The sequence below is a fragment of the Eleginops maclovinus genome, chromosome 14, assembly GCF_036324505.1.
Source record: "Eleginops maclovinus isolate JMC-PN-2008 ecotype Puerto Natales chromosome 14, JC_Emac_rtc_rv5, whole genome shotgun sequence".
Taxonomy (NCBI): domain Eukaryota; kingdom Metazoa; phylum Chordata; class Actinopteri; order Perciformes; family Eleginopidae; genus Eleginops; species Eleginops maclovinus.
The window spans coordinates 11078994-11097993 of NC_086362.1; the positions used below are offsets into that span (position 1 = coordinate 11078994).

At 40.3% G+C, this 19000-nt stretch overlaps 1 protein-coding gene across 1 annotated transcript; it reads left to right on the forward strand.

Annotated features, from left to right (window-relative positions):
• The first annotated feature begins 978 nt into the window (after positions 1–978).
• On the forward strand, positions 979–18325 carry chrnb1l (cholinergic receptor, nicotinic, beta 1 (muscle) like). Its single transcript, XM_063900205.1, has 11 exons — positions 979–1232; positions 3404–3537; positions 3624–3668; positions 4009–4118; positions 5764–5872; positions 5960–6107; positions 6222–6407; positions 6902–7125; positions 7219–7397; positions 17671–17809; positions 17964–18325. The coding sequence occupies exons 1-11, from the start codon at positions 1142–1144 to the stop codon at positions 18102–18104; spliced, it is 1506 nt and encodes a 501-aa protein (XP_063756275.1). The 5' UTR covers positions 979–1141; the 3' UTR covers positions 18105–18325.
• The last annotated feature ends 675 nt before the right edge of the window (positions 18326–19000 follow it).

Here is a 19000-nt window from a genome sequence, read left to right on the forward strand (position 1 = left end):
TCTGGAATCTGTTTCCTTTACTTCGCCCTGCAGGTTTTTCATTCCCCAGCATCAGTAGAGTTGAGCCTTTCAGCTTCCCTTATCCCGTTTATAAATTTGCTTTTTTGTGCTCAGAGACATTTAATCACCCTATGTTCGCTTTGCGTTGCTGGCTGATGTCCTTTCTGCTCTACTACCTGCATCTTTTCTTCAAACTATCATAACTACAGTAATATAAACGTTGTGGATACAATCTTTTTTGAACAGTTATTCCAAGTTTCATCTCAATACTGATTAATTATTTAGTAAGCAAATTACAGCAATTTAGAATCTATGTGCAATTGGGTTATGGTTAGGGTTTGGGTTTGAATGCTGGGAAGCAGAACATTTTATAAATTATGGCTTTAATTCGTTGTGTGGATTAGACCATTTTACGTTAAAAGATAAACATTGATTTTGGAAAAGGTCATAAAAACCAACAACCAATTTGATTCATTTTGACATTTCTTTTTTAAAAAGCTATGGAATTTTTCAGAACTAATTCCACCATGTGATACAATGCACAGCTTTGATTCCACATTGTGACCCGAAAGTGTGATTTAACAGAAGAGAAGGGGAGACTTAAATAAATAAAAGTGAAATTATAAAGGGATGCCACCTATTAACAACTTCAGCTCCGAACCACTAACAATCATTCTTCATCCAAAGAGAAAGTCTACCACTCAATGAACTCCATGCCCATTTGTTCTCCCCCCCTAAAATATCTCCTTTGTCATAACCCACACCCATTCCTTTACCCCATCCCACCCCCTCCACTTCCTCTTCCACGCATCCGCCGCCCAAGCAGTGAAACCCACACATTGGCGAGCACCAACAGGTGCCTGCCCCAGTACAAACACATTCCGCCCTCTTGTCACTCCCAGCGTGCGCACCCAATCAGGCCGTGGTTTCACCATGACACACGAAGGGAGACAGAGAGCTGACAGTGTGTGCTGCTGAAGGTGCAAACGAGTTGCAATCCAGCTGAAGGTGTGCATGAAGCTAAGAGCTGGAAAGGTGTGTCTTTTCAGGACGCTATATTCAGATTCAAGAGGAAGGCGCAGTTGGGTCAAAGAGCCTATATATTGGGGCCTTTGATTGCATATAAAATGTGTAAGATGTCATGATTGGACCAATGAAGATGAGGAGGATCATTCCTGCGAAGATGAACGCGTTTATCATCGCATGCGGCTGCCTTTGTCTCACTTTTAGCGGTAAGGACGTTTTATGGAGTGCTTGTTGCAGTGTTCGGTCATATCTGTTTGTACATTACCCGATCAGAGTTTGAATCGTGATATTTTTGTCCTCCATCCTGTTAATACCTGTTTATTTTTGTATTTGTTTTATGTTTTTATATCCTAATATCCCTGTGGGTTGTCAGATCTACTGTCAGTGTTTCTCTCTTATTATGTTGCTGCTGTTAGACCTGAATTTACAGAAGAGATCAATAATGGTCCATTTTATCTTGTGTTTTATTATCTTTTTTATTATTTAGTTTTCATTATATTTGATCAAACTGAATGTATGTTCCTTAATCTGAATCTTTGTACAAAAGAGGTTTAGCATTTGTTGGCTTTAATATTGAGTGTGTTACGTTTAACGGACAACTGTACAGAAACATGGTCAGATGTAGATAAAGGTTCGAAAGAGAAACACAAATGTTTCACAGACTTCGACCTTTAACCCAATATCAGGCATGGGAAAACAAACACATGCCCTGTGTTTGTTGGCATCCTGTGGTGCAGTCGTCCCATTTCTGTTTCTCATCAACACACCAGGTCTACCTTTTTACTTGTTCCCTAGCCTAGAAGATAGACCTTTCCACTTCCATTTGTGAACACATTCAAAAGTTAAGCAGTTTTCTACTCAGATAAGCTACATCAAATAAGAAGAACACTCCAACACTTATTTTTGTGGATAAAATCATAACTAGCAATGCCTAGTTCTTATCAGAGCCCAGCTGAAAGGATTTGACCTTATGATCCCTCAATGGGAGTAGAGAGTAAAAAGATGCTTTTAGACCTCCGAAGGGGTTGTGGTGCATTGTTCCTTTCCCCTCTCAAGTCCTACACCTATGGCAATTTTATTTCCCCAAAGAGAAAGGCCAACAGCGAGTAAACAAAAGAAAGAAACAACACATAAAGGATAAATCACAGTCGAAAGAGGAACTTGTGTCTGGTCAGATGTTCATGAAAAGCTAGAAAACCCAATACCGTTCCTGTGCTGGAAAGTTTAATGAATCATATTAACACATCGTTGTTTGTTAATCAGTCTATTTTTGGCCCTGATGGAACTGGTATCCAAGACACCCCTTTGATTCCATCCCCCTGCTGCATATCAATTACATTAGCTCAGTCTCCTTTGCTACCCATCGTACAGCAGCCGCACCTGCCCTGCTTCTGTTGTATGTCCTCTCTGTCCTTCTGTCTTGTCAATACACCTTTTGTTACATATCTTGAAGGAAGGTCAGTCCATCATCAGTGTGAAAACACATCATTAAATGTCCCAACTTTCCTCGAAGTCAATGAAGGTATTAGTTAAACCTAATTTATATGGCTGAGATTCCTCTGCAAGGATCACACAATATCTGTGCCGCATATATTTCCTGATCAAAGAGTAATAATGTGCTAATTAATACTATTACAATCTGAATCAGAAAACAGCCCACCACATGGTAAATATACTTGAACATATACAATATTTTTAGCATGGGTCATCCCTGTGGGAAATTAACCCCTGACTCACTGATCCACTGAGAACAAACACACTGTGGTCTTGGGCAGTCATGTGCTTTGGTTGTATTGTACCCTGTGTAATAGCAACAGCTGTGGTCTTCTTCACTGATCTACTCTTTAGCCCTGCTTTTCTCCTGTATATTCTTCATCAAATGTTATTTTTGTACAGCAATAACAAAACAATTGGAAATAATTCAGACAAACAAATGTGACTCTTCCACACCAAAAGTACAATTTTAAGAGAACAAATATATTATAGATATCAGATTCTTGCAAAACAACATAGTCCTTTATAAATGTATGAAACCAGTTTAGACTCAAATTTAAAAACTGACAAGCGACCAGTTCAAATGGCTGTAATGAGATACACTCGGGTTCTGGACATAGTGTACCTGGTTTCATGCTTCCTATATAAAGCATGTCAATTTTGCATTACATGTGGCACTATTAAGTCTCCTATGGTTTTTCAAGCCAGTAATCCTCTTCTCAAAGGACTTTAAATCGATGAAAAATATGACGCTATTCTTCCAATACTTTAACCAAGACTTTTGTTACTGTGTCTTCGTTCCCAGTGGTTTTGGCTCTTCATTCATTAGGTATGGCTTTCCCCGTAATGCTTTCTGTCTCTTTGCATCCACCCTTTCCTCCAGGAGCCTCGGAGACAGAAAGGTTGCTCCATCAGAAGCTCTTTAAGAATTACAACATGAAAGTCAGACCGGCTCGGTACTGGGAGGATAAGGTGATGGTTCGAGTAGGAATGACGCTGTCCCAGCTTGTCAGCTTGGTAAATTACAAACACACACACATTCAAACAAATTAGTGTGAATTCTTCTTTTCTTTTTTTTTTTACTATTTGTGTTTCGTTTTCAGAACGAAAAGAACGAAGAAATGACGACCAACGTGTTCATGAATATGGTATGAAAACATTCATCATCATCACTGAGCCATGCTCTGCCGGCTCTCCCTCTCCAACTGCTCTACTTCTTAAAAAGGACTTGTCACTTCTTATAACTAAAAATGATTTCTTGCTTTGTCCCTCTTATTATCTGACTCGCTCTTTCATTTCTGTCCTTCGCCCTTTCTTTTTGGAACTCCGAACAGCTTGAGTGTTTGTGACAGTGTGTGTCTGGGTCAGTGAGATTGAAATTACCCGAAAAGACACAAGAGTCTGACTGATACATCTACTGTCTGCTCCACTATCCCTGTTATTAACTCCCTTTCTACTTTCTCCTTTTTGGTCTTACTTCCTTCCCAGGCATGGACAGACTACAGGTTGTCATGGAACCCAGAGGAATATGACGACATTACAGTTTTAAGGATTCCTCCGAACAAGGTGTGGCGGCCTGACATCTACCTCATTAACAAGTGAGTGTCTCATCTTCAGGCAAATGTCTATATCAGCCTTTCTCAAAGTGGGTGCCGCGGCACACTGGGGCGCCCCCTGACTGTGTCATGGGTGCCGCCAAAAAAATTACGTATTCTGACATAATAAAAAAAAAAAATCCCCCCCCCAAAAAAACATTTAAATTTGAATACATAAATACATTATTTTACCTACTAATGGATTACTAACATTGTAAATTAATGTTGATAATATATATAATTTTTATTTTAAAAAATTCAAATGTAAAAATCTGACTCGCGGACCCGCCCACCGGGGTCAGATGCCAGCGCAGCGCATTGTTTGATTTAACTGCGAAAATACATTTAATTTCAAAAAGAGCAAGGAACAAGCAACAACAGCATGGATCGTTTTTTAAAAAGAAAAGCCCCACAAGATTGACTGTAAAATGGAGCCTCAGCCTGCATGCGAGCCTTCGTCTACCAGCCCTGAGTCTGCATCATGGCTTGTTTGTGTAAGTGTGAGAGCGTGCCTGCGCTCTGCGTGCACGTCGACCTCTCTCTCTCTTCCTCTCTCATTGTGGATTATTGTGTGTGTGTGTGTGTGTGTGTGTGTGTGTGTGTGTGTGTGTGTGTGTGTGTGTGTGTGTGTGTGTGTGTGTGTGTGTGTGTAGGTGCGCGGATGGCACGGATGGAAACAAGGACTATGATGACATTTTTAAACCTGCATCTTTTTCTTATCTTATTCATTGTATCTCATTTTATTTATTTTTTGTCATGTCTACCCCCTTTATTTTATTTTAACTGCATCCTGCACTTCATTTGAGTTCTCCTGGTCTCAATTTGTTGTTGAGTTCTTGCTTAGCCTACTCCTTGTGGTTTTATGACATTTGTGACTGGTTTATTGTTTTGTGAAGCACTTCTGTGTTTTTAAAGGTGCTGCTAGATAAAGTCCCTATAAAGTTGTTATTATCATTATTATTATTCACAGTTCGTGTTGCACTTTACTGTCCCGTCTAAATAAACAGGACATTTGCATTTATGTTTAGGCTATGCAGTTATGCAGTGTCGTTTTTAATCATATTTTACATTGGGGTGCCTTGAGATTTTATGCACTTTTGAAAGGTGCCCTGAAAAAAGTTTGAGAAAGGCTGATCTATATCATCCACCATACAGTAACTAACAGAGGATTTGGCAACACTGAAAAAAAAATTAGCGACGTAGCTATGTTGGTCTTCTTGGTCCACCGCTTGTTTTAGTAAAGACAGATAAAATCAAACAACTATTGCATTATGGTTTTTTGTTTGCACACGTTATGGTGCGTACAGGATTCTCCAAATGCCACCATGAGATTACATTATTGTTTTTAATGAAATATAAACAATTGGTGAACTTCAAATGCCCACAATAACATTCCTATCAGCATCAGTTCCTGTTATGAACCAAGAATCAAATTGCAAACCAAAACAGACGCTTTTTCAGTTTACGACGGAAGATATGCAGATGTTCTGTTCTGCTTGTTAGCATGCTAAAAAGCTTACATGTTACCTGTACACAAACCGGCTAAACATCATCATGTTTAAGTTGTCATTGTGAGAGTGTAAGCATGCTGACGTTAGCATTTAGCTCAAAGCGCTGCTAACCCTGACCCTATTTTTTCTCCCTCCAGTAATGATGGCCAGTTTGACGTGGCTCTGTACGTCAACGTCTTGGTTTACAGTGATGGGACAGTCAACTGGCTTCCCCCAGCCATCTACCGCAGCTCCTGCTCTATAGAGGTACTCCATCGCAAACTATTTGACTATTGTTCAAAAAGCAATACCTTGTGTTTTTACAAATAACGATAATTAAATCGACTCCCACAGGTATCCTACTTTCCATTTGACTGGCAGAATTGCAGCATGATTTTCCGCTCGTACACCTATGACGCCTCTGAGGTGGAACTGCAGTACTTTCTGGACGATGAAAACAAAGAGATTCAGGAGATTGTTATTGATGAGAACGCTTTCACTGGTGGGTGCCTACGTTGATTTCATAGAGACCCATTCTTTGAGAACCAATAATATTTACTCCATATATACTTTATTATACATATTCCTTCCACCTTGTACGTCTCTTTCATTCCAGAAAACGGAGAATGGGCCATCTGTCACAAACCCTCCAGAAAGCACGTTAAGGAGGACTTGTACGAGGACATCACTTTCTACCTCATCATAGAGAGGAAGCCTCTTTTCTACATCATCAACATCATCATGCCCTGCATCCTCACCAGCGTGTTGGCTATATTTGTCTTCTACCTGCCTCCTGGAGCAGGTCAGAACATCTGACATGTTTTGACAGTGACTACACATCACTAAGACAGGATGTTGGAAAGGAGACTCAGTCTTGATGCAGTGTCTTACATGATGACAAGAAGCATGTGTCCAATACTATATCAGAAGGCAGAAAAACCCTTGAAGGAATATGTTGATAAATTACAGATTGAAGGAAAGTAACCTTGGCCAGGAATGTACTTTGACAATCTTTGGCCTTGTACAGTCAGATTGCAAAGCGATGTTTTACTGACATAGCGGAAAATATTGATTTACCAGGAAGCTAAAGGATTGATGACAAGTTTTAGCATGAACTTGATTTAGGTCATCGAGTTTTCGAGCAGTTGTCTCCTTACAACAGATGTTAACACTTGCTTTTGTCAAGCGTCTTTAAAGAGGAAGCTGATTAATTGAGTGCATGTTTCTCCACAGCAAAATGTCATTTTACCGTGCCGTTAGGTTTGCTGTTAAAATCTATCTGCCTGTTGTTTGCAGGTGAGAAGATGACTCTTTCCATTTCGGTTCTCATCGCTCTGACTGTCTTCATGCTCTTGCTGGCTGACAGGGTCCCCGAGACTTCCCTTGGAATCCCAATAATTGTCAACTATGTCATGTTCACCATGATCCTGGTTACTTTCTCCGTCATCCTCAGTGTTGTTGTACTCAATTTACACCACCGAACGCCCAGCACACACATTATGCCCAACTGGGTTCGAAAGGTGAGGCTAACAAATTTCTTGAGCAACCATCTAGGCTCTTTTAATACCTTTGAGAACCCTGATCTCACTGATTCATTTATTTTCATTGCCAAGGTATTCATTCACATCCTGCCTAAGTACATCGGCATGGCAAGGCCAAACCCTGAGGAGCCTATGTTGAAAGAAGAGTCCAGTGATGACTCTCCCAACCCAGGCTTCAATGGTAGGCAGCCAGGAGGAGAGTACTTCTTTCGCAAGATCAACCCTGATCTCGTCCTGCCGTGGAGAGGCAGGTAAGGATACATGTACATCATGCCAATTATTCCAAATGAAAAAGTACATATAAATCTGGAAACTTGCAATTTGCTCATTAGGTAGGGCGTTTTCCAATAACTCAAACTGGAATAAAGTGAATCTGGTTATTCAAAGAAAGTAGCCAAAAAAACTAGAATTTTGTTTAAAGACCTTAAAAATATGTGAAAGATGTCCAAACAACAACAGGCTACAACAGATGAGGTTCTCCTTGCACATGTTCTAAACCATTAGTCAATTCTACCAGCTCTAGTTGTCATGAGGGCGTTTGTTCTTTTGTTTCAACCGTGTTGGTATTTAAAAACTGACTTGAAACCTAAAAAAAATAAGCATTGTAACTTTTTCAAAATGTGGCCTTGTGGCAATTTATAGATTAGATCACTGTTACTCATTGCGCGGCTCGCGAGCCACATGCGGCTCGTGAAGCTTTACTTGGCGGCTCGCGCAAGCCTAAAAAATATTAATAATAATTTTAAAAAAAAACAAAACCTTTCAAATGTGCTCCCGAACCATATAGTGAATGCTACAACATAATCATCTGCATTCCGATAAGTAGCCTATGCAACAAAAAAAAGCCGAACTAACTTTTGTTCTAAAGGGGCCGCCGTACCTGGCAACGCATCCCACCAAACATTTGTTTATAGATACTTAAACGTTTGAACTTCGCACGTGCCAATGCTACGTCGGATGTGATATGCAAAAATCAGTGATCACAAAATGGATCGTTTTTTAATTAGGAAGGGACCGAAATTAGCTGATGCAGGAGATGGAAGAGTTGCAAGAATAGATGCAGGAGATCGAGAGACACAGACAGATGCAAGAAACAGAGAGGGGAGAGAGTGTGAGGATCAGCATGCAGACCCCGACGAGGGGACAAGCAGCCAGACGGAAAGTCAGTGTAAAAAAAGGAAGGTACGAAGCATAAAAGATGAGCACAGGAAATTTCAAGATAAATGGACGGATGAGTTTTTGTTTCTTCTCCATAATAACACCCCGCTGTGCTTATTGTGCAATGAAACTCGTGCCTGCTTTAAAAGGAGTAACTTGGAGAGGCATTACAGAACAGCGCATCCACAGTTTAATGAAAAATATCCACCTGGCAGTGAAGTAAGAAAGAATAAAATTACACAGCTCATTACTTCAGTTGGGGAGCAGCAACGACTTATCCACAAGACAAGCTCCGCTGCCGAGCTTCTAACAGAGGCATCTTTTGAGATAGCGTGGATTTTGGCCCGGGACAAAAAACCTTTCTCGGACTCCGAAACGGTTAAACACTGTTTCTTGGCTTCCGCTGAAATAGTGTTCAGAGACTTCGCCAACAAGCAAGAGATAATCAAAAGATTAAAAGCACTACAGCTCTCTGATTCCACGATAATAAGGCGGATGGAAAATATAGGAAAGGACATCCGTGACCAGCTGCTTGCTGATCTGCCCGCCGCACCTTCTTTCAGCATCGCAGTGGACGAAAGCACTGACGTCACAGATATAGCTCAGCTGTGCGTTTGGGTGAGGTTCCCAAAAGAAAACGCTTTTCGAGAAGAAATGCTCTGTTTACTACCACTCCAGGGCCAAACAAGAGGCGAGGATGTCCTGAATGCACTTTTGGCATTTTTTGAGGAAAATAATCTCAGCTGGTCCAAACTCGCAAGTGTCTGTACTGATGGTGCCCCAAGCATGCAAGGCAAAGAGAAGGGTCTTGTTGGCCTCATGAAAAAAAGGGATGAAATGCCAAATTTCACCAGCTTCCACTGTATCATCCACCAGGAGGCCTTGGTGTCAAAACTGAGAAACCATGCATTTCAAAACGTCATGCAAGTTGTTGTGCATGTGGTCAACTATATAGTGTCAAGACCACTAAACCACAGACAGTTCCGACAATTAATCGAAGACTATGAAACAGAATACAGCGACTTAGTGTTGCACAATGCAGTGAGATGGCTGTCTCGTGGGAGAGTGCTGGAGCGGTTCCTGAGCCTCCTTCCTGAGATCAGCACCTTCTTGGACAGCAAGGGGAAGCAACAGCTAGAGTTGAAAGATCCACAGTGGATTGTGCAGCTGGCCCTCCTTACTGACATTACATGTCACCTGAATTCTCTCAACCTGCAACTCCAAGGAAGAGACAAGCTCCCAAGTGACATGCTGAGAGCAGTCATAGCATTCAAAAGCAAAATAACTGCTCTGTGGATACCTGACAGAGTACTCATTCACTTCCCCAAACTGAGAGAAACAACCACACGAGACCCATCACTGCTGCAGCATTTCAGCTATACTGGATTTGTTAAAGTTTGGGAGGAACTGAAGCTTGAGTTTGAGTCCAGGTTCAGTGACGTGATTGAGCAACAGAACATTTTCAATTTTATCGAGAACCCCTTCAACATGGATGTAACCTCTCTCACTCCATCCATCACTCAGCTCTGCCCTGGTGATCGTGCTGCTCTGGAGTGTGAAATAGTTGAGCTGCAAACAAATGCCATTCTCCAAGCTGAACTCAAAGAAGGTGTTGGTCACTTCTGGAGTTTGGTTTCTGAAGAAAGTTTTCCCACTTTGAAACCCCTTGTGCAGAAAGTGATGTCTTTTTTTGTGAGCACATACACCTGCGAGTCAACATTTTCAACTATGAACATTATCAAGAGGAAACAGAGAAACCGACTGACAAATGCTCATCTTGAATGTCTCACTGTGATTGCAACAACAAATTACAAATACAACATCAAGAAGGTCAAGGCCATGCAAGCAATGTTCCGCTCATCCCAGTACTAAGGTAATAAATATCTTAATTGAAATGATATTGCTTTTGTCTTTTTTGTGGACGTTTGTGCACATTTGCAAAGGCGTGGTATGTTAATGTACATGTGCGGCTCTCCTCCTGTCTTTTTTCTTCCTATGTGGCTCTTGAGAAAAAAATAGTGAGTATCACTGGATTAGATTATTGCTTATTCTTGACAATGTACAAGGAACACATTTTTTTAACCAACAGGTCCATAATATAATGGGTTATACTGTAGTAGGACTGACTGAACTACAATCTGATACAGATCTCCTGAGGATCACTCTCAATGTGGACAACAAAAAAACCACATTATCTGAAGAGTGGCAATTCCACATATTTCATCTAATTGGAAAGAACCATGAGACGAAGTGAAAACAAATTTCAATGAAGCTAAGCTGCTTCCAGTTCTTAAGTAGGAGTCAGTCCCCACCCCCTGCTCGACAGGTGATCTCAATTGAACTGCAATCAACTCAGGGGAACTGTGACATTCAGCTCAAATAAATGGGGAAAGTGAAATGACAATTACCAAATAACAAGGGGTATTCCGTCTTTACCCTTCAGACGGGAGCGCGGAGTTGGTTTCACTTTTTTGCATTTTTAAGCCCCAAAAACGCTGTCGCTGTCTAAACGAAAGGCCCATCCGATTAAAATATTTAGTTGTTTTTCACCCACGAGCGTTGTCATGTAAACAGGGCCGAAAGTCCTAAACAAAAGGCATCCTAACACTCTGATTGGCTGAGAGGGAAAAGCACCAAGCTGTTCTCAATTCTTAATTAGGAGCCAGTCCTCACACCCTGAGCAACAGGTGATCTGAATTACCCTCTAATCAACTCAGTGGAGTTGTGACATGGAGGTAAAATGTATTGGGCTGCAAAAAATGCATTTATTATTTATTATTTTCCCTTACTTGTGTGCAAATGCTGTGACTCCAAAGCTAAACCAAGCTCTTTCTGGGGTTGAGTTTTTAAGAAATAAAGTGCCAAACATCTAATACCTGTCAAGACTGTTAAACACCACAGACCTGAAGGAATCACTCTCAGTGTAATACATCCTTTTTCCAGGGTATGATATGCTGATCCTGGCAGTACAGCACAGAGACCTTCCTATTAATGTTAATAAAACCAAGTACAGTCATGAATCTTCTTTTAAGGAAGTGCCAAAGTGGGAAAGTTGGATGTGATGCCATGTGCTAGACTTGGCAGGATAACAGCCTCCTCCACAGCAGCTCAGAGAATCTGTAACAGTGTGTGCCCTTTATTCAGCCTGGATCAATTGGAAAGATTAATGAGTCAGATACATATCACCAAATGAAGTAGACTAGCATTTACAGTTATAATTAATATGATTTGGTATACTATGATATTTTGCTTTATTGTGTCTTGAAGGAAGCAAGCGGCAACCTCCCGGGGTACGGTGGAACTGCCAAAAAATCAGCTCCTATCGTCTATTCCTATCTACTATTCCTTAAACTTTGTGTGAAACGTCACAGGGTTAATGAAAAGTGGATAGGAGAATTCAAAAGGATTTAGGAAAAGAGACTGCGGTGCTTTGAGAATCCGACTGCGCTTACACTATCCCACATATTTAAGATGCGCCAGCGGACGTTATTAATGTGCGTCTGCTGTGCTGCACCTAGAGAGTTGGAACAGCTCTTATCATGGCTGCCACAGAGGTACTTCTGGGTCATTTCGCTCCGTTAGGAACCTTCCTAAGCTAAACAGACTATTCGACCGTACCCCAGGTCTGCAAAAGCCTTTAAAACATGCATTTTTTTAATAGCCAACAAGGGGGGGACCCCTCTGGTTAAAAGAAAGGACAATTGTATAGAAGTCTATCAGAACATTACTGTACTTCTCACTGAATTTATTACCAAGATAAATAATCAACACATGAGTTGATGGTCTCAATCGTCATTTGGACAGTACCAGGTTCCCGTTGTACATTTTATTTTGTAGATGCTTAAATGTTGTTTAAAAACGCCACTCTGTAACGTAAAGAGACAGAAGCTTGGTTCCAGAGTGAGTTATCTCAACTATTAGATGGATTACCATGAATAATGATTGTAACTTTTGACATTTGCTGTTGGGCGCGAAATGCCTCAACAATCCAATGGATCATCACAACATTGGACATTTGATCGAGCTGAGCATAGGATGAGTCCTTACAGAAAAAAACTCTTGTCTTTAATTAAATGTATTTTGTCAACAAATGACACTTTAGGTTAGCTGAATGTAATATTGTTATACTTCAGTTTTTTTTCAGGGTATACCGTATATGCATTATATGCAGACGTGGACAAAATTGTTGGTACCCTCCCGTTAAACAAAGAAAAACCCCCAATGGTCACTGAGATAACTTGAAACTAGCAAAAGTAATAATAAATAAAAATAATGAATGAAAATCAGACATTGCTTTTGAATTGTGGTTCAACAGAATCATTTAAAAAAACAAAATAATGAAACTGGACAAAAATGATGGTACCTTTAAGTTAATATTTTGTTGCACAACCTTTAGAGTGAATCACTGCAATCAAGCGATTTTTGTAACTCTTAATGAGACTTCTGCACCTGTTGACAGGTATTTTGACCCACTCTTCGTTAACAAACTGCTCCAGCTGTCTCAGGTTTGAAGGGTGCCTTCTCCAGACAGCAGGTTTAGATCAGGGCTCATAGAAGGCCACTTCAGCATAGTCCAGCGTTTTGTTCTGAGCCATTCTTGGGTGTTTTTAGCTGTGTGTTTTGGGTCATTATCCTGTGGGAGGACCCATGACCTGCGACTAAGACCAAGCTTTCTGACACTGGGCAGCACCTTTCGGAATGAAACCCTGCACAGATTCAACACACCCTGTGCCAGATGCAGCAAAGCAGCCCCAGAACATAACCGAGCCTCCTCCATGTTTCACAGTAGGTATAGTGTTCTCTTCGTTGCGTGCTTCATTTTTGCGTCTGTAAACATAGAGCTGATGTGACTTGCCAAAAAGTTCCAGTTTTGTCTCATCTGTCCAAAGGACATTCTCCCAGAAGCTTTGTGGCTTGTCAACATGTATTGTGGCAAATTCCAGTCTTGCTTTTTTATGATTTGCTTTCAACAGTGGTGTCCTCCTCGGTCATCTTCCATTAAGTCCACTTCGGCTCAAACAGTGGCCGATGGTGCGATCTGACACTGACGTACTTTGACCTTGGAGTTCACCTCGAATCTCTTTGGAATTTGTTCAGGGTTTTGGTTCCCATTCGTATTATCCGTCTCTTCAATTTGTCATCAATTTTCCTCTTGCGGCCACGTCCAGGGAGGTTGGCTACAGTCCCATGGACCTTAAACTTCTGAATAATATGAGCAACTGTAGTCACAGGAGCATCAAGCTGCTTGGAAATGGTCTTATAGCCTTTACCTTTAACATGCTTGTCTATAATTTTCTTTCTAATATCGAGACAACTCTCTCCTTAGCTTTCTGTGCTCCATGTTCAGTGTGGTCCACACCATGATACTAAACAGCACAGTGACTACTTTTCACCCTTTAAATAGACAGACTGACTGATTACAAGTCTGAAGACACCTGTGATGCTGTTAGTTTAACATGACACTGTGGTCAAATTATTTTCAGTCTTTTTTAGGGGTACCATCATCAGTTTCATTATTTTGTTTTTTAAATGCTTCTGTTGAACCACAATTCAAAAGCAATGTCTGATTTTTATTCATTATTTTTCAGTACATTTTTATTTATTATTGCTTTTGTCAGTTTCAAGTTATCTCAGTGACCATTGTGGGTTTTTCTTTCTTTAACGGGAGGGTACAAACAATTTTGTCCACGTCTGTACCAATGTCTTCACTCTGGCTAATCAACCAGTAGGGCTCAGCCTTGCCACCTAAGACCAACATTGGCATTATAAACAGCTCTAGCCCTCTGAAACAGACCCTTTGCTGGACATCTCTCATCCCGTTCCAAAGGCATCATATTCATTCCCGTCTAAGCCCCACACCCGGGGCCACAGTCGCCAGCCTCTAAGCCTCTGTTTAGGTTGGACATTAGGGGTTAATCCCACAGAAAGGAGGTGGAGAGATTGCGAGGAATAGATAGGGATAGATGAGTGGAAGGGAAAGCCGGTGTTGAGTGATCGGGGGAGGGACGGATTTTGTCGTTTTTGATGTGGCGGAGACGGTGGTCAGACCCCAATCATCCCGTCTGTGTTGTTTGGTTTATCTTTGTATTCAGTCAGAGGGCTGGTTGTTGTACACATTTATGAGAATCATTTTCACGCTGGAGAGGCCAATACTTTTTTACTTTTACTTGGAGTAAAACTTTACAGTAACAGAGATTCTTATACTTTTACCTAAGTATCTGATCTGAAACTAACACCGTACATGTGCTTGTGTAAGGGTGTGTTTGTGTGTGTCACAGGGAGAGAGGCTCCATGCATCAGCAGTGGGAAGCTGTGGAATGTGAATGGCACGCAGCGTGCAGAGCAGCGCCGCTCAGCCATGAGCTGTGGCCAAACAGACACACACAACACCATTCCTGCAGGATCTCTTGGTCCCTCGTTTTTATTGTCCCGCAGTCCATCTGTTGTCACGCTGTCTCTCTGGGACTGTGATAACTTGTCCCGCTCGCTCACTGACGCCTTCCCCTCTCTGTTGCCGGAGGTGCAGCACGACCTTAACTCAGTGTCTAGGGGACAGGTAACACGGGAAGTTTAAATAACCTTTGCAAAAACAGGGACCAATAGGTAATCCTTAACAGAGAAGCCAACTAACCCTGAGAGAATACAACCGTAAATTTGTAAAAGCTGCGTCCACGTTTACATTTATCCATGCATTTAAACAAACACAACCTCATATGGACTCTCATGTAAAGTTTAAGCTTCCTTTTTTGTATAATTACATTTTTACTGAATGAGTGGGCTATTGAATACACTACATTCAATATTTCATCATGAGAAAAAAAGTCCCTTCCTCCAAAAAATAAACATGTTTTACAAATTGAATATATTTGAAACACTAATTATAAATACAATCAATAAAGAACAATAAGGTAGATGAACAATGTTTGTCATCAAATAATGTATAAATACTTTTTTATCAGTAGTTTTTGAGAAATATTATTTGATGACAAAGTTTTAGCTTCCAAGAGCAAAAGCAGTGGCTGTCCAAACTACGGCCCGGGGGGCCAGCTGCGGCCCATTAACCACTTTGAATTGGCCCTCAGATAATTCTAAATGTATAATGGAATACATATACATCTGAAACTTGTGCTTTTCTTATATTGTAGTTCTTAACTATACATGTGTTAATAAGCTTACTTTTCAAACAAATTCAGTCAATTAAAGTTGAAAGCATTTTTTAACAAATCTTAGCTGATTTAAAAGAAAAACCCATTACTTATTTACATAACAAGCTTGAAATAGACCCTTCCTATTTCCCCTTACTACTGTATAAGCAATCTGAGGCTTCTGTCTCATTCTAAGGAATGACCCGCCAACACTTTTTGTAACACAATAAATACAACCTATGGAAAGCTGTGATGAAGGCAATATACCTGACCTCTAATGAGGGGCCCTGTTTTTCTGTATCCGGCCTTTTGGACACCCATGGTGTACAACAACCAACATTAAGCTGCTGATTGCAGCTAAAATATGGTGTCTGAGGGTCTCAATGAGCTTAACTCAAATACTTGACATAGGGTTGATCCAACCCGAAGCGATGAAGCAATGTGGTTCCTTGCAAACAAACAGAATCCAATCTAGTTTCATTGTGATCAGGAAGCTTTAATGAAATGGCTGTTTGCATTAACTCATTTTTAAATACACAAACTAAAGGAGCTTGAATAAAATAAATCAAAGAGGATGTTGAGTTTCAGCTAACAATAAGGGATCGCTAAAGATATCTAAGTCTTATAAGAGGTGAAGGGTGAACGGGGTGATGGGAAGCACGGGGCAGCAGGAGGATTTGAATCTCCAACAAACAGTTAGCGCCTTCTTTAAGTGTTCGCACCAACCTGTGGGACTGTGGTGGGACACGTGTCTCCGTGACCTCACCTGCTGTGAAAAAAACATGTTGGGTCAAGTATGCATGAATAAATGGATGAATAATGAGGGTGTGAATCTACATGTATAATCTTGCCATTTCAAATGAATTAATGTGGTCAATCATGCATTTAATTTAGCATATTTAAACAAAAACACAATGTCAGAAAGCACAAGAAAAATAAATCAACTTAAAAATAAAGTTTAAAAAAATCTGAATAAAACAAATTCATGTAAAAGAATTACAAGAAAAATAAGAAAAAAACATGAATTATAAAAGTACATTCATTTATTGAATACAAAAATAACAAAAATACTGACTTATTAAATATATAAACAAAGTTAGTCCTTAACTTATTATTGTTGATTTAAATTGTTATTATTATTGTTGTCATTGTTAACAATATCTTTATTATAGCGTTAATTTGAATATGTATTGTTATATTTCAAATTGTATTCGTATATGTAATTACATAAAATAGTGTATCATCATGTCAAAGGGAAATGCTGATCCAAAGTAGTTTTTTTTTCTTCTAATGCCTGAAATCATTTCAAAAGTGAATTCAGAGCTGAATTTCTAGGCATGACGGCACTACAAAAACACTGTCAGTAAGACTCCCTCACAGCTCATATGTTTTGGTTTATGGAACAGCTGTTTAAAGGGAAGAATGAAGGAGGTCAAAGGTCACGGTATCACAAAAATGTTGACCCAGCGTTGTGTCAGTGTGCTGCTGCTGTCACTCACCGTTCAAGGAGCCACATGAAGGGCCCGCAGCAGTTGATTTGTCAGCAGCCAGAGGGCAGACAAGGGCACATACTGTACGTTATGAAGCGACAACACTGACATCTACGTATATCTGAGCGTCCTTCACCTGGCAGCTAATGTCACTGATGGGTTGTTGTCGCAGAACCATGCTGTGCTGCTGACACTCACACATAAATCTGAGCTTATTGAGCATTTGTGAAGGGGGAAGCTCCACCAGAGGACAGGAATAAAAGTAAACACAGCACAAAAAGTAGGGAAATTTGAGTTTGGTAGATTATTTCTTTGTTGTAACAATGCTTCTTGGCAGTAAATCTTATACCGTTGGAAAGCCTGTTTATTTCTCTTTTAAATCGTGCCACATTTGTGAGGAAGATGCCTTTGTGGGATGAGCAGCAGAGCTGAGTATGTGGGTTGCGCCCATGAAAAATGTACCAAATATTCTCTGCCAATCTCAAACATAATTAGAAATAAAAAAGTTTCGAAAATCAACAATTATAAAATATAAACAACTCAAAATAGAAAATACAAACGTCAAAATCAGTGCACAGAAACCATTGTAAAACAAGATAAAACCAACAGATGTTATACAGTGTATGTAAAAGCAACAGGACACAAGTGTGGAAAACATATTGGAATAGATGTTTTGGAAGGAGTGAGACCAAAAATGTGTTTCAATGCATATTCTTTCCCTACTTTCCAAGGTCTGAGAGCCCGGTGCAGCTCCAGCGGCTCCCGAACACTGACAGCTTTTGTCTGATCCTCCCTCCCCACCTGAAGTCGGCCATCGCTGCGGTGACATACATGGCAGAGCAGCTAAAGAAGCAGGACACGGATGACACGGTGAGTGCAACACACACTCTGTCAGGCAGCTTGTTATTCAGTCTGTCTGCAGCTCCTGGACACACTGTGTCCCACAGACAAATGTTCCTGTGTCATTGCATGCACACAGCACTATGCTGAGTCACTGCTTACAGTAAGTGTGTGTTCCCTGCAGATGACAGGAGACTGGCAGTTCATCGCCCTCGTGGTGGACCGCCTCTTCCTGTGGCTGTTTGTGATCATCACAACGCTGGGAACCCTGGCCATGTTCTTGGACGCCAGTTTCAACTACACCCCCGACAACCCCTTCCCATAGAAGTCCAAAAACACAAGCTTGATACATTTTTCGGATGTCACCTCTTTTTATTGGTGATTTCTGAGACCTGACTTTCCATTAATACCTTAATACTTATTCCATATTTATGATGTCACCCTGAGAGATTTTGTTAGGTCAATTGTTAGAGAAGATGTCATATTTGCATAAAGTAGCCGACATGTTTAAGGATTCTGTGTAGATTTATTGGTAATTGTAGTAACACTCACTGGTTTTTCATTCTTTTCTTTTTTTTGTCTAAATGAAGTATTTAACACAATGGTTAATTGAGTCTTGCAATACATTTTTCTCAACAGGGACATTGTCTGTTCCTTCTGTACTTACACAGTGATCGTTATGTTCGCCTGTGGCCAATAGAGGGCAGTATCATGGTGTTCATTTAGAACACTGCAGTTCAAAGGGCAGCACAATGTTCATATCTCTACAGTTATTATAAGGAGAATGGTCTCCAATTTCATATCGATATAGGTTCCACCCCTTACATTCACCGATATAACCCCTCTCAGACATTGGTTTTAAAAATATGTAAAGATAACAAAGTTAGACAGCTATAGGTTACTAGCCTAACTTTAGAATTAATACTTTACTGACATGCTGTGGAACAATATTTATTTTTATATCTATTCAAACATTTTGAAAGGCTTTACAGGAAGTTGGAACTCATAATATACATGAAGAAATTAAAATAGAAGTACTGTATGTGACTAAATACTTTAACGGTGAGTCTTTTAATACTGATATTTCTACAGTAACTAAGTACATTTACTTGAGTACAATTTTGAGATACTACTACTTTACTTGAGTATTTCCATGTTATGCTGCTTTGTATTTCTACTCCACTACAATTCAGAGGTACTTTTCCACACCTACATGTATTT

What these genes read in the sequence shown, in the direction of transcription:
- chrnb1l (XM_063900205.1), top strand. Translation starts at nt 1,142, where the DNA reads ATGATTGGACCAATGAAGATGAGGAGGATCATTCCTGCGAAGATGAAC. An exon ending in CCAACGTGTTCATGAATATG is followed by an intron (nt 3,669 to 4,008) that starts GTATGAAAACAT and finishes CTTCCTTCCCAG; the next exon opens with GCATGGACAGACTACAGGTT. An exon ending in GACATCTACCTCATTAACAA is followed by an intron (nt 4,119 to 5,763) that starts GTGAGTGTCTCA and finishes TTCTCCCTCCAG; the next exon opens with TAATGATGGCCAGTTTGACG.